The sequence below is a fragment of the Eriocheir sinensis genome, chromosome 15, assembly GCF_024679095.1.
Source record: "Eriocheir sinensis breed Jianghai 21 chromosome 15, ASM2467909v1, whole genome shotgun sequence".
NCBI classification, from domain to species: domain Eukaryota; kingdom Metazoa; phylum Arthropoda; class Malacostraca; order Decapoda; family Varunidae; genus Eriocheir; species Eriocheir sinensis.
This window is the reverse complement of record NC_066523.1, coordinates 19135098-19150171: the sequence shown is the minus strand read 5'-3', so window position 1 is coordinate 19150171 and position 15074 is coordinate 19135098. Positions and strand designations below refer to the sequence as shown.

Below are 15074 nucleotides of genomic sequence, written 5' to 3'. Positions count from 1 at the left end.
ATCCGTTTAAGTGTAAAGTTGAGCATCTCGTACTGTTGACCTCTGAAACATAGACACAGAACTCAGTGGAATGGATTCATTTATATAATAATGATGATCAACTTTACACTTACACTGAAATAAAGGAAGTTCATGTATACCAGTGTGTGCCTTTAGTTTCCAATTTCGACCTATATGTTCCGCAAACTTCTAAACCCCTTCTTTGCCAGTTAGTATCATCACGGCGTCACTGACAGAGGGAAATATATTCAAGGAAAGTTAGGAAACCATGTGATTCAAAAGGCGCGCCAGCCGCCAGGGAGGGACGAGCTGGAAGCGGCAAGGCCTGCGCCAACAATTGCAGTTTCTGGTAAATATTTACTAGCATATACATTAAACTGTAGCATTATATATTAAATTCGAAGGTTAATTTGAATGATTAAAAAATAATTTTGAAAATATTTGGGGTTAAGGACTGACTAGCTTTCTCTTTAATATATTTTTATGTACAAAGACACGCCGCCCACCCGGCCACGAGGTCCCTCCCGCCGCCGCCTGCCTCTTCCCGCCCCGCCGCCGCCATGACCAGGTGAGTGCTCGTCCTCTCCCGTATTTTAAGGATTTCTTTGGCTTATTCATATCATCCGATGTTAAATTCGCATGCTGCCATCGCTTCAGTCCTCACCCCATCAATACCAGGGCGTGGAGGTGTGGAATAACGCGGCAAAAGGGATAAATGTGGCCGCCGCCTCTATGATGTCTTGTATTAGCTGCTGAGCCACGTGATGAAAGCTGAGTCTGAGGGGCGGCGGCTGCACCTTCTGCCCCGCGCCACACGCACACTCATTAGCCAGAGAGCCTAGGCAGGATCACCGCTGCTCAGGCATTTTTTGTACATAGGAAGCCAATCCGTGACCCGCCTCGCCCTGCTGGGTATTACTCCCTATGTCCTTTTTCTTCCTTTGTATCTCTCAATATTTTTTTAGTTGCATATTTATTAACATTCCGGCAGTACAATTCGCAATGTGCCGTTCTTGTTGAGTCCACCTTCCTTGCGGTCTTTACGGGATGTGCTTATTTTTCTTTTTGTAAGGATGAAAGATTCCCTGTGAGTTTTCGTTTACTATTGATTGGGTGTTTTCATGGAAGTTACTAGTTTTCGGGAGGGAGAGGTAAATTTGATTTCTTGGGGGTCAGTTAGCAGAATAGTTGGGTGAGATTAGTTATATTAATATGCTCATCTCTTTTTTTTACCTTACAAAGTACTCTTCTATTGTGAGTTTTCTACTTTTCTTAAATATTCCTATTAAGTCGGGAAAAAATGTAAAGATGAAAAGTGTAACGATAAGTTATTCTACCGACTACCATCTGTGGACAAGATGTTGGGACTGAAAGAAGAGAAAATAACATGAGAATGCCAAGGGCAGTGTTTTCGACAGGTTGGCCAGCCACTGCTGTCAGCAGATGAATTTTAACATCAAGTGTAGCGTACTTAGTGTAGGAACATGCAACCCATTACACGGGCATAGTTTAGACTCCACAGCGATAGGCAGGTCTGAGTGTGAAAGGGATTTGGGAGTGTTAGTGAACTTTGACCTAAAACTAAGGAAGCAATGTATTAATGCGAGGAATAGGGGTAACATGGTATTAGGCTTTATTAACAGGACGGTAACCAACAGGAGTGCAGAGGTCATCCTCAGACTCTATTTAGCATTAGTTAGGCCACACTTAGATTATGCTGTCCAGTTTTGGTGCCCACACTACAGAATGGACATCAACTTGCTAGAATCAGTTCAGAGGAGGATGACCAAGATGATTCAGGGGCTGAGGAACCTCCCATATCAAAATAGGCTGAAACATCTAAACTTACATTCACTAGAAAGACGATGAGTGCGAGGAGATCTGATAAAAGTTGCTTGTTTTAAGAGTAGATTGGATAGCTACATGGACGAGGACGACAGGTGGCAGTGAGGTGTGGGTGCAGTAAGGTGACAGGGTACTGGTGCGTGCCTAGTACCTCCGGTAAAACGAGGATCAAGCCTCTACCTGTAACCCCTGTAACTACACCTCACCCATCATGAGTAGTGGAGGGGATTCTGGAGCTGCCCTATGTTGTTATGTTCTTGTGTTATTTTCTGTCACTATCTTGTCCACAGCTGGTAGTCTACCTAGAATAACCTATCGGGGATCTTTTTACATTTATTTCCTCAGTAATTCTTTACAATAAGTCTGCCTCCCCTTGGGAAACTTCAGACCCCCCTACCCCCCAAGACAAGCCTGGGGAGCTGTGGAGAATCAGGGATTTGAGGGGGAAGGGAAATTGACTGGAATATGGGACTCTGAAAATTCCTCCCCAAATCCATACTCCCGACGGCTCACCATATGTTGAATATATTTAAACTACAACCTAACTTTACGAAAAACTCTCCCCCCCCCCTTAATTAGGGAATTTTCCCTATTGGGGAAATTTTATATAGAGGCCCATTTTCATTTATTTGAATACTTCCCACCCCCCACCCACCCATCACACACACACACACTCAAAATAAAATTCTCTGCGGTAAATCTTAGGAATAGCGGCTCCTAGCGAGTGCACGTTTAGGGCACGGTGTGGTGGTAATTACAACATTTCTAGCACATTCGATGGGGTTTTGAAAAGCAGACAGGCGTGTTTATGTCACAAGGGGTGTATTTTTCCACGCTGGCCTCATGATTTCTTCCAAGTCGATGGGCGATGAGACTATGAGCTCCAGGGTGAAGAAAGGAAAGAGACCGCACGGAAAATACACCCCTTGTGACAAACACGCCAGTCCGCTTGTCAAAACCCCGCCGTACGTGCTTGAAATGTTGTAATTACCACCACACCGTGCTCTAAAAGTGCACCCGCTAGGAGCCGCTATTCCTAAGATTTACCTTCTCTGCAGGTTCCCAGGCTTGTCTTGGGTATAGAGGACCACAGTTTTATACTAGGGGGTTCAACTCCTCTCACGACAGTGAGAAGTGAAGCCACTGCTCCTGTCTGTAACTCTGTGGTCGGCTGCCATAGGGTGACGGATTGATGATCTTTCCATGGTTCCACATGTTTACACTGAACCAGTATTAGCTAGCCACCATTGATATTTTGGAAAACTAAGCCAATCATCGTGTTGGTGAGACATTGCTGCATATCATGATCACAAATTTATTGCACTTAGGTAACCTACAATAAAATAATGAGAAAAAAGTTGTGGTTGGTATAAACATTTTTGTACACCTTTTTTTGCTTCAACTTCTTGTCATTCATGTACTTTTTATTGCATTAAATGTTTGTTTACAGTTTCAAATTCAGCATATTTTCGTGATTCAAATGGTATATGACATGTACCAATGTAACAATTGGGGTAAAAAAAAAATGGACAAGAAAATAACAAGTCTATCTGACAGAGGATTGCCGAGGCACTGGTAACTTGATAATAGCAGTAGCAGACATAATTATGTTTTGTTAAATTTCTGTCTCGCCATCCTAAGATGGCCGCCAGTTGTTGCAAAATCCAGGCTCTGGGAACCCTCTATGTATATAACTGCGATGGAGTGGCGGATGGGGGTGTGGACTCCTTGTAAAGAATTACCACATGGTGTGGTTTGTTAGTCCTCCAGAGCCAGTGTTGAAAATTTTGTCAATATTCCTTCGGCTGGCATGCCACTGCCTCAACATGATGCATTTCTTTGTCTCCAACTAAAGGCATGGGAGGTTGTTTACACTGCTGATAAACATATACGTTAACGTAAACATAAATCTTCTTTAATTGTTTCAAGGATTTTATTACTGAAAAAGTAATTACAATATTTTTTAAGATATTAATCAAAGTAAGCAGTTATGCCTACCACTACCCAACAGCAGGGGCTTTGCCACCTTTGAACCCCCCTCCCCCAGCCATTTCTATGTAGTCTTGGGAGCCACTCTCACAGTAGCATTTCTTAAGTGTGGCATCTGCTAATTTCTTGCCTTTTACATAACCAAGAATACAAAAAAAAAATGTATTTAGCTGTGGAACTGACCCATTATTAATCACCTAATGTTTTTATTGTTTTAATTTCGATCTACAGCAAGGTGACACGCGATACACTCTACGAGTGTGTGAATGCAGTCCTGCAGGGCTCCAAGACTAAAAAACGCCGCTTCCGGGAGAGTGTTGAACTTCAGATTGGTCTCAAGAACTATGACCCCCAGAAGGATAAGCGTTTCAGTGGCACTGTTAAGTAAGTCTTTACCTAACCTTCAGTGGTGCAAGAGGGCAGTCCCCTAATCTTATCCCTAATTGCCATGCCATGGTCTAGTATTTTATCCCCCCTTTTTTATTTTTATTTTAGCATATTTTTCGTACCCACGTCTTCTCATTGAGCAGGCTGGGTCTGTCAATTTTATTATTTTCCTTTGATAGATCTTGGTAATTTATCATCATGCCTTTTTTAATGTGTTAATACTATTGTAAATGTAACTCCATTTGAAACCTTTAAACTTGCAAAATGGAAGACTGGATAGCTGTGACCACATTGACACCAGCCTTGCCCATTTGCCTGAGTCATAAAGCAAGTGCCAGCTTTTGGGCAATATAGACATGAACAAGAATCTTAGACTGGCACGTAATGAGTCATGATTGAGGGCAGATGTGTGTGTGGCGTGTCGCTTCATGCGGACCGCTGCCAGTGCTATCTTGGCATCCAAGGACACGGAAGAATGTCGTTGTGTGGGAAGAATCTACAGGCGACTTGCAGAAATGGCCTTAAATGGTGTCATGTGAAATTTGCTTATCTGTTGGTAGAATATTCTCAAAATAAACTGGATTTGCACTCTATGCCTTCATAAGGTGCCTCTGGCTGCTGACATCGTGGGTAAATTGGATGAGTTTAAACAAGAAATGTAAAGAAATCTCGGTCGCAAAGAATAAGTTGAATCAGGGCCTGTCTGATGACCAATAAATCGGTACATGAACTGTTCTTATATCCGTATTAGATTCTTGTGCATTTTATTTTTTTATTAAATTATTTTCCATTGAATTTATTTGATTTTGCATTAGTTTTAAATATGATCATGGCATATTTGTAATGGGGAGAGTAAGGGCTGTCCTCCTTGCCTGTTGTCTGGTCTAGGGAGTCTGAGATTATTCTCTGACGGACCTTGACCCAGGGTCTTAAAATAAATGGGGAGGCATTGCCGTTAACCGTACGTGCCTGAAGATCTGCCTCCAAGTATGGTAACCAGGTAAAAGGTTTTCAGGATGCTGACTTTACTGTAGTTTCTATTTAATTCAGTTTATACACCTGATTTTGGTATTATCTCAACAAATACCATCCTCAAGCTAGACAATGCTTACATGTCATTATTCTGAGTAGACAAATGTACCTTTTGGTTCACATTTTGGAAGTTTTTAAATAGTGTTGAGGTTAGGTTTGTCCAAGGTTGTCATGGTGAAAATATTTTTTACCTCAGATTGTGAATGTTGAAACAATATTGTTGGTCTACATTTTTTAATAATTTTTGGAATCTTAATTGATATCTTCAAGGTTGAAGCACATCCCCAAGCCCAAAATGAAGGTATGCATTCTTGGTGACCAAATGCACATTGACGAGGCCAAGGAAAACAATCTTCCTTGCATGTCTGCCGATGACCTGAAGAAGTTGAACAAGGATAAGAAGCTTGTGAAGAAATTGGGTGAGAATATTGTTTTTGGTTTGGTTGTTTCAAAACTCATTGTCTGGTATGTTTAAATTTTTTTGTAATGGGATCTGATGCTATGGGGTGTTTTTTGTGGCCGTGATGTGATCTTAACTAATATCAATCTATAGTCCGTCCAAACACCCTGTTTCCTCACGGGTTGGTCATGGCAAGTGTCTCAACTTCCAGCACCACCCCAGCATATACAATCCCTTGCCTACTAACTCGCCAGAACCCATCCACTATATGGATTAATTCCTTGGGTAGTCTCCCCCTGACACCCTTTCCCTGTCTTTGCCAATACTCTCTTCTATCATCTTAATCCATTATTCCCAGCACATTATGGCAGTATGATGAAGTGAACCTCCTAATAATGTTGATGATATTCTCAGCTCACTCTGAATGAAGTTTAAACATCCAGATTTATTGCATCCTCTCAGCACAAGGATTTACATATTTCTTTGCATTCCACAGCAAAGAAGTATGATGCCTTTATCGCCTCCGATGCTCTGATCAAGCAGATTCCTCGTCTGGTTGGGCCTGGCCTGAACAAGGCTGGAAAGTTCCCAACCATGTGCACTCACTCTGAGAAGTTGAGTGACAAAGTGGATGAGATCAAGGCTACCATCAAGTTTCAGATGAAGAAGGTATGTTTAGCCATTCATTTACATAGTACTTTAGAACAAGCTCTATATATTAGAATTAAACTTAATTGAAAAGACTGAGTGGAAACATTTGGATTTCAATAAAAAAAATTGTTTCTTACGGTGTAGTGATAGGTAGTCTTCGATTTACAATGGGTTTAACAGTCCTGTTGTAAGTCAAAATTTACTTTAAAAATAATATTCAAATGTACCTCTGTGAATAGAGGTGTGTTCCCATGTCTCCTTCCCTTTGCCGCCTCTGTCCTCATGCGCACACCTTACCCCAGCCCTTTGTTCAGGTGACCCCTTAGTCATGCAGTGTTATGCAATGGAGCTACTGGGGACTAACAGGTGAACCAAACATTGCTGAGGCTCTCAGTATACTTCTCTTTTACTTGACTCACATGCTAGCCAACTGGCATCTGCTAGATCTAGCAGTATGATTATATTGCAGACTGTAGACTTATTAACTGGTAGAGTAGCATCTGGCATTTGCAGGGTGAGTAATATATAGAGCTTGAGTTCCAAGGGCAACTGAGGTGGAAGTGTGAGTGGGCATTAGCCCACCCTGGCTGAAGTGGGGCCAGCACATGAGGACTAAAGATGGTGGTGGGGTGGAGGGAGGGAAGGTGCTGGAGCAGCCTCAACAAACAGCTGCACTATCCATGGCAGGATATTGAAATGCTAACTCATTACTTAACCTGGTTTTACTAATATTATTGGCCTGATTTTAAGGTACATATATACATCATAACTTGACCACCTGTACTTTTTATGGTAAATTAGATGGTCACACTTAGAATGCCTCCAGCAATTCCATCCTTAGCTTGACATCACTTGGTAAATACTTATAATCTCAGAAACAACACTGCATATCAAGGAATTAAAAGGACATTGTTGCAGGTATTAGTGATTTTTATTCACAAAAATTACAGCTGTCCAATAACAGCAGGGATCATGCTAATTAATTTATCAGATTTCCCCCCATATCCCTGGCCTGTGCCTACCTGGTAGCCTATGTAAATATTCGAATTTATAGCCTGTTGTTTATTTTCTATATTAGATTTTTTTCCATGGAATTAATATTAATGTGCTTAGGCACCATTAAGCTGTGGATACCTTTGGGGCCTAACTTCTTATTCATGGTCAGCCATGTTATTTATCATTAATGGTTATATTCCACACTTTATCACCAATGTTTGCCAAATGACTTTCAAGAAAATGTGAGCAATTTTGCCTTTCTCTTGTCAAGTGTTGTTAAACATTGGGTATCACTCAACAGGTATTCGTCTGTCTTTATCATATTCAGCATAAAAAAGTGTACATGCTTTGATGATTAGCATCATTGTTTCCCATGATGACATTGCCTTGAAATGCTGCAGCAGCCAGCAAGTTTTTCTTATTATGGCATCACATATGTATTGAGTGTGGCCACACCTTTACTTGTAGAAAGTGAAGCATCTTAGTTTTGTAACAAAAACATGAGTTCCATGTATTTGAAGGACAACTTAATTTCAACAAGTGTGTTGGATACAGCTTAATGTCTTATGTGTACAAACCTTTTTCTTACAGGTGTTGTGTTTGTCTGTTGCCATTGGGCATGTGACAATGAACCCTGATGAGTTGGTGCAGAACATTTACCTTGCAATGAACTTCTTGGTGTCTCTTCTTAAGAAGCACTGGCAGAATGTACGTTCTCTCCATCTCAAGTCCACCATGGGAAAACCACAGCAATTGTACTAAATAAATGTTTGTGGTCAACACATTTTTCAGACTTACTATCCTTATATTATGTATAACTTTGGGTGTCTGTGTGTGTGTGTATGCATTCCTGTGTGTGATTATATATATATATATATATATATATATATATATATATATATATATATATATATATATATATATATATATATATATATACACACACACACACACACACACCTGCATATACATGCGTGCGAGTGCTTAAAAGTCTCGTTTTCCATCCAGGACGGAAAACAAAATTTTAATCAAATACTTCCCAGCTGTTTCTCAGGATTGTCCACACCAGGAAAGTTTGAATGGAAAGCTTTGACATTTTGAAGGTGTTAATAAGGCTCGTAAAAGGATATCCGCCTGTCAGATTATAGCTGCAGGCTGATGGGAGCTGGAATGGCTTTTCTGTGCCTGGTATAGATTTGTTGTATTTTGAGTCACTTCGTAATAGTTCTCCAAAATCAGTGGTTGACCCAAGAAAATTATTAATTAAACCCTGCTCCATTAACTCGGCTCTGCTAAAAGTAAGCCATTCTGTAATCCTCAACTTTCTATAAACTAACTCCCATATGCGTTTCCTTGTCTTCTTGCTTTCCGGTGAGTGCAACAATAAGTAAAACGGGCCACTGCAGCAGTCTCTGCACACCAACATCCTGAGAACAACCCTGAGGTGTGGACAGGAAACATTATTTTGCAAGGGTATCCAAATGTATACCAGTGGTTTACCAGAACACCTGGGAAACGTCTGGGATACATTGTCATACAAAGATTCCTGGTGTGGACGTGCCTTTAGTGTTTAACCCATTTACCTAGAATGGCAAATAAAACTAAGTAAAGGAGTTTACAGGTGGGGGAAATTTTTTGTAAAATAAGGGTCTTTTGAGACCAATACAGAATTCTGGGGGGGCTATAGCCCTCCATAAATAATGGCCCTGTCGCATGGAAACCATTAAACTCCGCAAGATACACAAGAAAATTGCAATTAAGAAAGGCAAGGATTATTATTATTCAAATTATTAATCTCTTCTGACATTTAATAAAGAAAAAGAAAAACGGGATATACTAAATATCTTGGCTACTAAAGTGAGTATAACTAGAGAAATTCACGGTCTAAACGTAAATTTGATTATGAAAATACAAAGATAATATTAAAACGATGAACAAAACAACTGAGTAATGTACATAATTATCTAAGCTAAAAAGTTTGGTCAATCCCAGCCCACAAAAAATGGAATCCAAAAGAGAATGGAAGTGGGAAGGAGCACTTTTGGTAAAGATTATATTATGAATGGCAACCTGCCACTCCCTGAAGAGGTGTTCAATTAATGTATTTTGCCAATCCTAAACTACAGTTCAGAAACTTAGCACTTCACAAAATATTTAGAGAGCAAAGAAATGCACAAAGGGGGATGGAGAGAAAGGTATTGAAGATGTTTTATTGACTATTGAGAGTAAGAAATGGAGGCAGATCATATGTGTAGACCTGATAAAAGATGGACAACCAAAGTAACTGAGTGGCAACACAGTATTTTGTAAAAGTTAGAACAGACGGAGGACTGCGTGGTAGAGATGAAATTAGATATTTGCCAGAGCATGTTGGGAGTCTACTAACACCAGAGGTGGAAAACACTGGGAAAGGCATTTGGATGTATTTTTCATACTGATGATGCGTTTGCTTATTATTGAACTTCTAAATAGTGATTTTAACGATGAAAAATAGTGATCATATGTTTTTGTTAAACCTCGAAATGCAATTATTATATTCCTGCTGGTTTTCATGGTTGCTGAATATTGATAATATTTTTTTGTAGAAATTACACAATCACAGATTTTGCTGAAAAAGGTGGAAGTTATGTAAGTAAATATAATTTGTCTTACTCATTACCCTTAAGTTATGAAATGCTAAATTTCATTTACCAAATGATTTTGCTCTACTGACTACAACTATCTGATGCTGAAGACTAACCTAGTAAAGGGCTTACAAGTGTTTGGAATAAATATCTATAATTATTTTTTGAATACTGTAAGCATCTAAAATCAAATAACTAGACACCTTAATAATTACATAATACCCGACTTATTAAAGCCTAATTCCCGGACATCGGTCTCAGAAAAGATGACTGCATTTATTCATTACAGAGAGATGATTGAGTATGATAGATGACTATAAACATATGCAATTAAATGACAATATATTTAAAGGGAGAAAGGTTTTAGTGATAACCTATAACTGAAAAAGTTAAGTACAGAGTTAAGTTTTGTACATTCCTATCAAACATGATCTGTTATGTTGTGCGTGTTTGTGTAAGCTTGAGTTATAAATTCACTATCACCACTAAAAGAATTGTTACCATTGGCTACTGAAACACTGTTGGCAGTCCTGGTATTGATGAGGAGTGTAGTGTCAAGTTCCTCTTCATCTTCATCTTTTTCACCCTCCATATCACCAGCACTGACTATTAGGCTCTCACTCTCAACCCCCTCTGTGTCCACCAAGCTGAAAAGAATAAAAAAGATTTAATACTACTTCTGCCACCAATGAACACCATAGTTGGTGACTGGAAATCAATCTACATATCTCCATATCTTCTCTCTGGAGGGACCATATGAAAGGTTATCTGCATGTTCCAGTCCTTAAACTCTTCACCTTCTTCATTTCTATTCTATGTGAAGGTTCATTTTGCTGGTAGGTTATTTTGAAGGACACTGGGGGTGCAAGTAAAGTTTTAAGAGTGATATTGATTTATCTTGCTGCCTGGCTAAATGCTGTTGACTGGTGCTCCACTTGATCACTTCTAACTGAAGGTAAGGTTTGTGGACAGCATGATGGTGATCTGCTACTGAGATGCTCAGAAATGGTCAGCCATTTAGAGGACTTTATTCAGGACTCCATGTTTCTGAGGCACTGGTCAAAGTTGGCAAAAATATACTATTCCTTAACCACTTCTCTACCTTCAAGCTCATAGTTCTACCTCTTGTGATTCTCTTTCTCTTCATTTACCTTATGATCAACCTCCCCTTCACTGCCTTCTCCCTTTATGTTTGCATATTCAAATAAAGCGGTTAATAAATATTTAAAATTCTCCTCCCTAACCAAACTCTTTACTCCTAAGATTATCTCACAACTTGTAATACTTAGCCTACACAATCTGTAGTGTGTTAAAAATTCAATTGTTTTCATCCCGTTTTGTTTTTCTAAGAAAAAGAATTACTTGACAAAATTTCTCTTGAGATTTTTCCAACCAGTTCTTAACCATTTCTAATACTAATACATATCTAACCATTTAGTCATATGCATGCACAAACCCAACTACATAAGGCCTTGATTTTTTAGTACTACGTACACTAATTTGCTAGTTTTCAATATTTATTGCTTGTTTCCATACAAATCAAAGTACAAACATGACAAAAGAAAAAATGAGAATAAGTAGCACTATAAAAATGGGAGAAAAAGAAAAGGTGAGAATAAGTACAGTCAAACCTTGGTTTATGAGTGCCTAAGTTTACAAGTGTCTTGATTTACGAGCAAAAAAATGCCTCGGTTTACGAGCAGTGACTTGGTGTATGAGCATTTTTTGTGTTTTGTTGCCACCCCCCCCTGGGTGGTGCTTCTCCGTCGGGTGCCGACACGACCTGGCCGCCATTTGCATTGTTTTGTATGCTAAATCATGGCAGCGGCAGCACACAGTCCATGCTGGTGATGCAATCGTCACCGCAACAGTTGATCAGTTTTAAATCTCCCGCTCACAATACATGTTCCAACGCTATTTCACACTCCATTATGACTTTATTCTGATTGGTCCACGTCATAGAGTGGGCTGTCCTTGCTCCCCCCATCACCTCCTATACAACCACACCCATACAGCAAAGCCGAGCAAACAGCTGCATGCTGCATGTCACCAGAACGGGGTAAATTGCGTCTTGCCTAGTTGTCTGTCACAACCTATAAGTGCAAGTGAGAATAATGGGGTAAATATGATATCAGAAACTACATCATGAATCTTGAACGAGGAGGTATTTCTCGCAACACCAGCCCGACCGCCATTTGCATTGTTTGAAAACCATACAACAAACGGCTGCATGCCGCGTGTCACCAGAACCGTGTGAATTGCGTCTTGCCTAGTTGTCTGTCATAACCTACGAGTGATGGTGAGAATAATATGCTATTTATGATATCAGAAACTGTACATCATCACTAAGTATGTACGAGGATGTATTTCTCGCAACACCAGCCCGACCGCCATTTTCATTGCTTTACTCAATGACACCTGTCAATTCAAGCAGTACAGGTTACACCAAAAATATATAAATTTCGGGAAACTATACATCGTCAATGTTCTTTAACTACATATTTCTGAGCATTTTAAGATTTTTTTTTTTTTTTTTTTTTTTTTTCAAAATTGTTGTCTTAAAGTTTGGGGTGCGCATTATTTGCCGGAGCGTGTTATACGCTGCAAAATAGCGTACCTACGTTTATTAGGTTCATCGGTATTATTTTACATTTTTTCTAATTTTCGCCGCTTATATCGGGTTTTCGGGATTAACAGACTCAGTTCCCCCTCAATTTGTCTGTTATATCGAGGGTTTACTGTAATTGTAATGTAATTGCTATTTCCAAATGTAATTATAATTATAATAATTGAAATTCCAAGTTTCTGAAAGTAATTGTAATTGTAATTAATTTTTTCAAGTGTAATTACTCCAACCCTGCTGCCAATTCTGTCATATGCATCAGAGACAGGGACATGGAATGCAGCACAGCAATCGAGAATACATGCAGTGAAAATGGCTTATATAAGAGGTGCATGTAGTGTTTCGGGATGGGATGGAGAAAGTAATGAGAGCGTGTATGAGAGGTTTGGTATGGGTGTGACAGCGAAAGGAGTGGATTGTGGAGTGGTCAAGTGGGTGAAGTGTGGTGTGCTGAGATGGTTTGGACTCGTGATGAGAATGGGGGAAAATGAATTTGTGAAGAGAGTTTATGAGGGAATGATTGAGGTAGAGGGTGTCAGGTGAAGACTACCTGTGAAGTGGATCAATAGGGTGAGTGAGTGTTGGAGTGAGAGAGTTGGAAGTAGCAGGATTGAGTGTGTTGAGAGGGAGAGATGGAGACACTTCTGCTGCAGCCACTCCCTGGAGGGAAGTTCCCATGAGAGTGCAGGGCGTCGGAGACATAGCTAGATAGATGGTATAATTAAGCCACTTACCTGTACAGATGACCCTGTCTGGAGCACTTTCTGCTTATGTACTTGAATCCATCCATTAGAGGGTCCCAATTGTCAAAGTGTGTGAGTAGAGTGACGCCAACGAAGGAGAGCATCATGGGTATTGCACCAAGATATATGAGAAGGGAGTACTGCACACCCTTCAGCCAGACATCCAAAAACATTGTTAGTGGTATGGTCAGACTCAGGGACAGAGTTGCCAGAAGGGATGAGGTCAAGAAACAGCCCCTGCAAAAAGTAAATAAATTCATATATACCATTTACCAATGATGAGGTTTCAGGCCCTGCTCCGCTGCCAGCACAGCGCCCCGCAGGGCCATCAACACTTGAGGTCCCCAGGACCCTATCATAGGGGCTCAAGCGCCATTTTTTAAAAACTGAGAAAATTGCATCTAATGTTTATCAACAATAACTGTTCTCCCCTGTTCTCCAGAAATTTATAGACCAAGAATGAAAAAATATGTATGGTTCATTTGCGCACTAGCACGTAAATAAAATGTAACCCCCCTTAAGTTTTCATACATTTCATTACATGACCTGGGATTTAAACCTTAAAATGTTTTACCTGAAGTAAATAATAAAGTTTTTAACACCTTCCTGGTATCACAACAGCAAAAAGAGCATAGTATAACAATAATAATAATACAATAAACTACAAGGAAAAGTATCATATTGGTACTACAGTACAATAGTTACGGTACTTAAAAGAAAGCAACAAATTGAAGGATGAATTAATGCTATGTTAGAGGAAGTCATTAAGAAAATAAGTTAGTAATAATGGTAAAACAAAGGATTAACAGGGCACTGGTTAGTCAAAGGCAAAGCAATTCTGTGAACACAAGAACAGCGCGTCCGACTACAACGAGGTTTAAGGAGGACTAGGGGAGGAAGGGTGAGGAAGGCTAGTTAGCAGCGCAGTGATTGGCCCAGGGTGACGCATTTCTTATGAAAAAAAAAACGCTGATTGGACGAGATGGCTATGGGCTTTTTGTTGTAGGCTCTCAATGGCTGGCCCCTCTCGCTGAACGTGAGCCTCTCTGGTCTTGAACGGACGCGCCATTGGGCTCAACCACCAAACGCAATACGTGCTTCCCAAGTCGATTAAGTCGTGACTTCATTAGCTACTACAAGACTTTCAACCTTATTGAAGCTGGAAAACAGTGTTGCAAACACCATAGCCAGACAGAGGAAAAGTTGCCAATTCTTTTGATATGAATATCTCCATATTCGGGGAGGCGGCGCTTGAGCCCCTATGGTCCTGGGGCCCTCAATTACGATGTTAGCCTCAAAAAATAACCCTCAATGCATTATTCACAACGTCATAGTGAATGAGTGAGTCTTGATGGCTTTCATGAATGGCTTACTGATGTCCTTTAATAGCTAAACTTGGCATCATCATAGTAACTTGACCATATTTAGGTTCATACTAATATCAATATCTTTCCTATTTATAGTATCACAAACATCCATAGTTTCATTTTTTTATTTATCTGATATTTTCTTTAAAGTATCACAATTAAATATCCAACAATTATTTCCAACTCTCAGAACATTTAACACAATTCATCTCTGAGTCCCAAACACTAATTAATAGCCATCATCGGTTATGTTACGAATCCTCTCAATTTCAGTCTCAAGAACTACACAACACTGGTCATTCACTGTGATTAATTTCAGGCTTCTTGTACCTCACACAATGTATGCATTTCTTCTCAGCCATGGTGCAATCCTTTGATTTATGATCACTAGCACATTTGTAACATTTTGGGGCTTCT

General features: G+C 39.8%; 1 protein-coding gene across 1 annotated transcript; it reads left to right on the top strand.

The window, feature by feature from the left end:
• The first annotated feature begins 493 nt into the window (after positions 1-493).
• On the top strand, positions 494-8080 carry LOC126999013 (60S ribosomal protein L10a-like). The gene is made up of 5 exons (XM_050861335.1): positions 494-568; positions 4066-4218; positions 5524-5672; positions 6150-6322; positions 7892-8080. The coding sequence occupies exons 1-5, from the start codon at positions 561-563 to the stop codon at positions 8060-8062; spliced, it is 654 nt and encodes a 217-aa protein (XP_050717292.1). The 5' UTR covers positions 494-560; the 3' UTR covers positions 8063-8080.
• The last annotated feature ends 6994 nt before the right edge of the window (positions 8081-15074 follow it).

Bases quoted from the DNA above. Each gene is read 5' to 3' on its own strand.
- LOC126999013 (XM_050861335.1), top strand. The intron at 5,673-6,149 runs GTGAGAATATTG...TGCATTCCACAG, and splicing joins GAAGCTTGTGAAGAAATTGG to CAAAGAAGTATGATGCCTTT. The intron at 6,323-7,891 runs GTATGTTTAGCC...TTTTTCTTACAG, and splicing joins TCAAGTTTCAGATGAAGAAG to GTGTTGTGTTTGTCTGTTGC.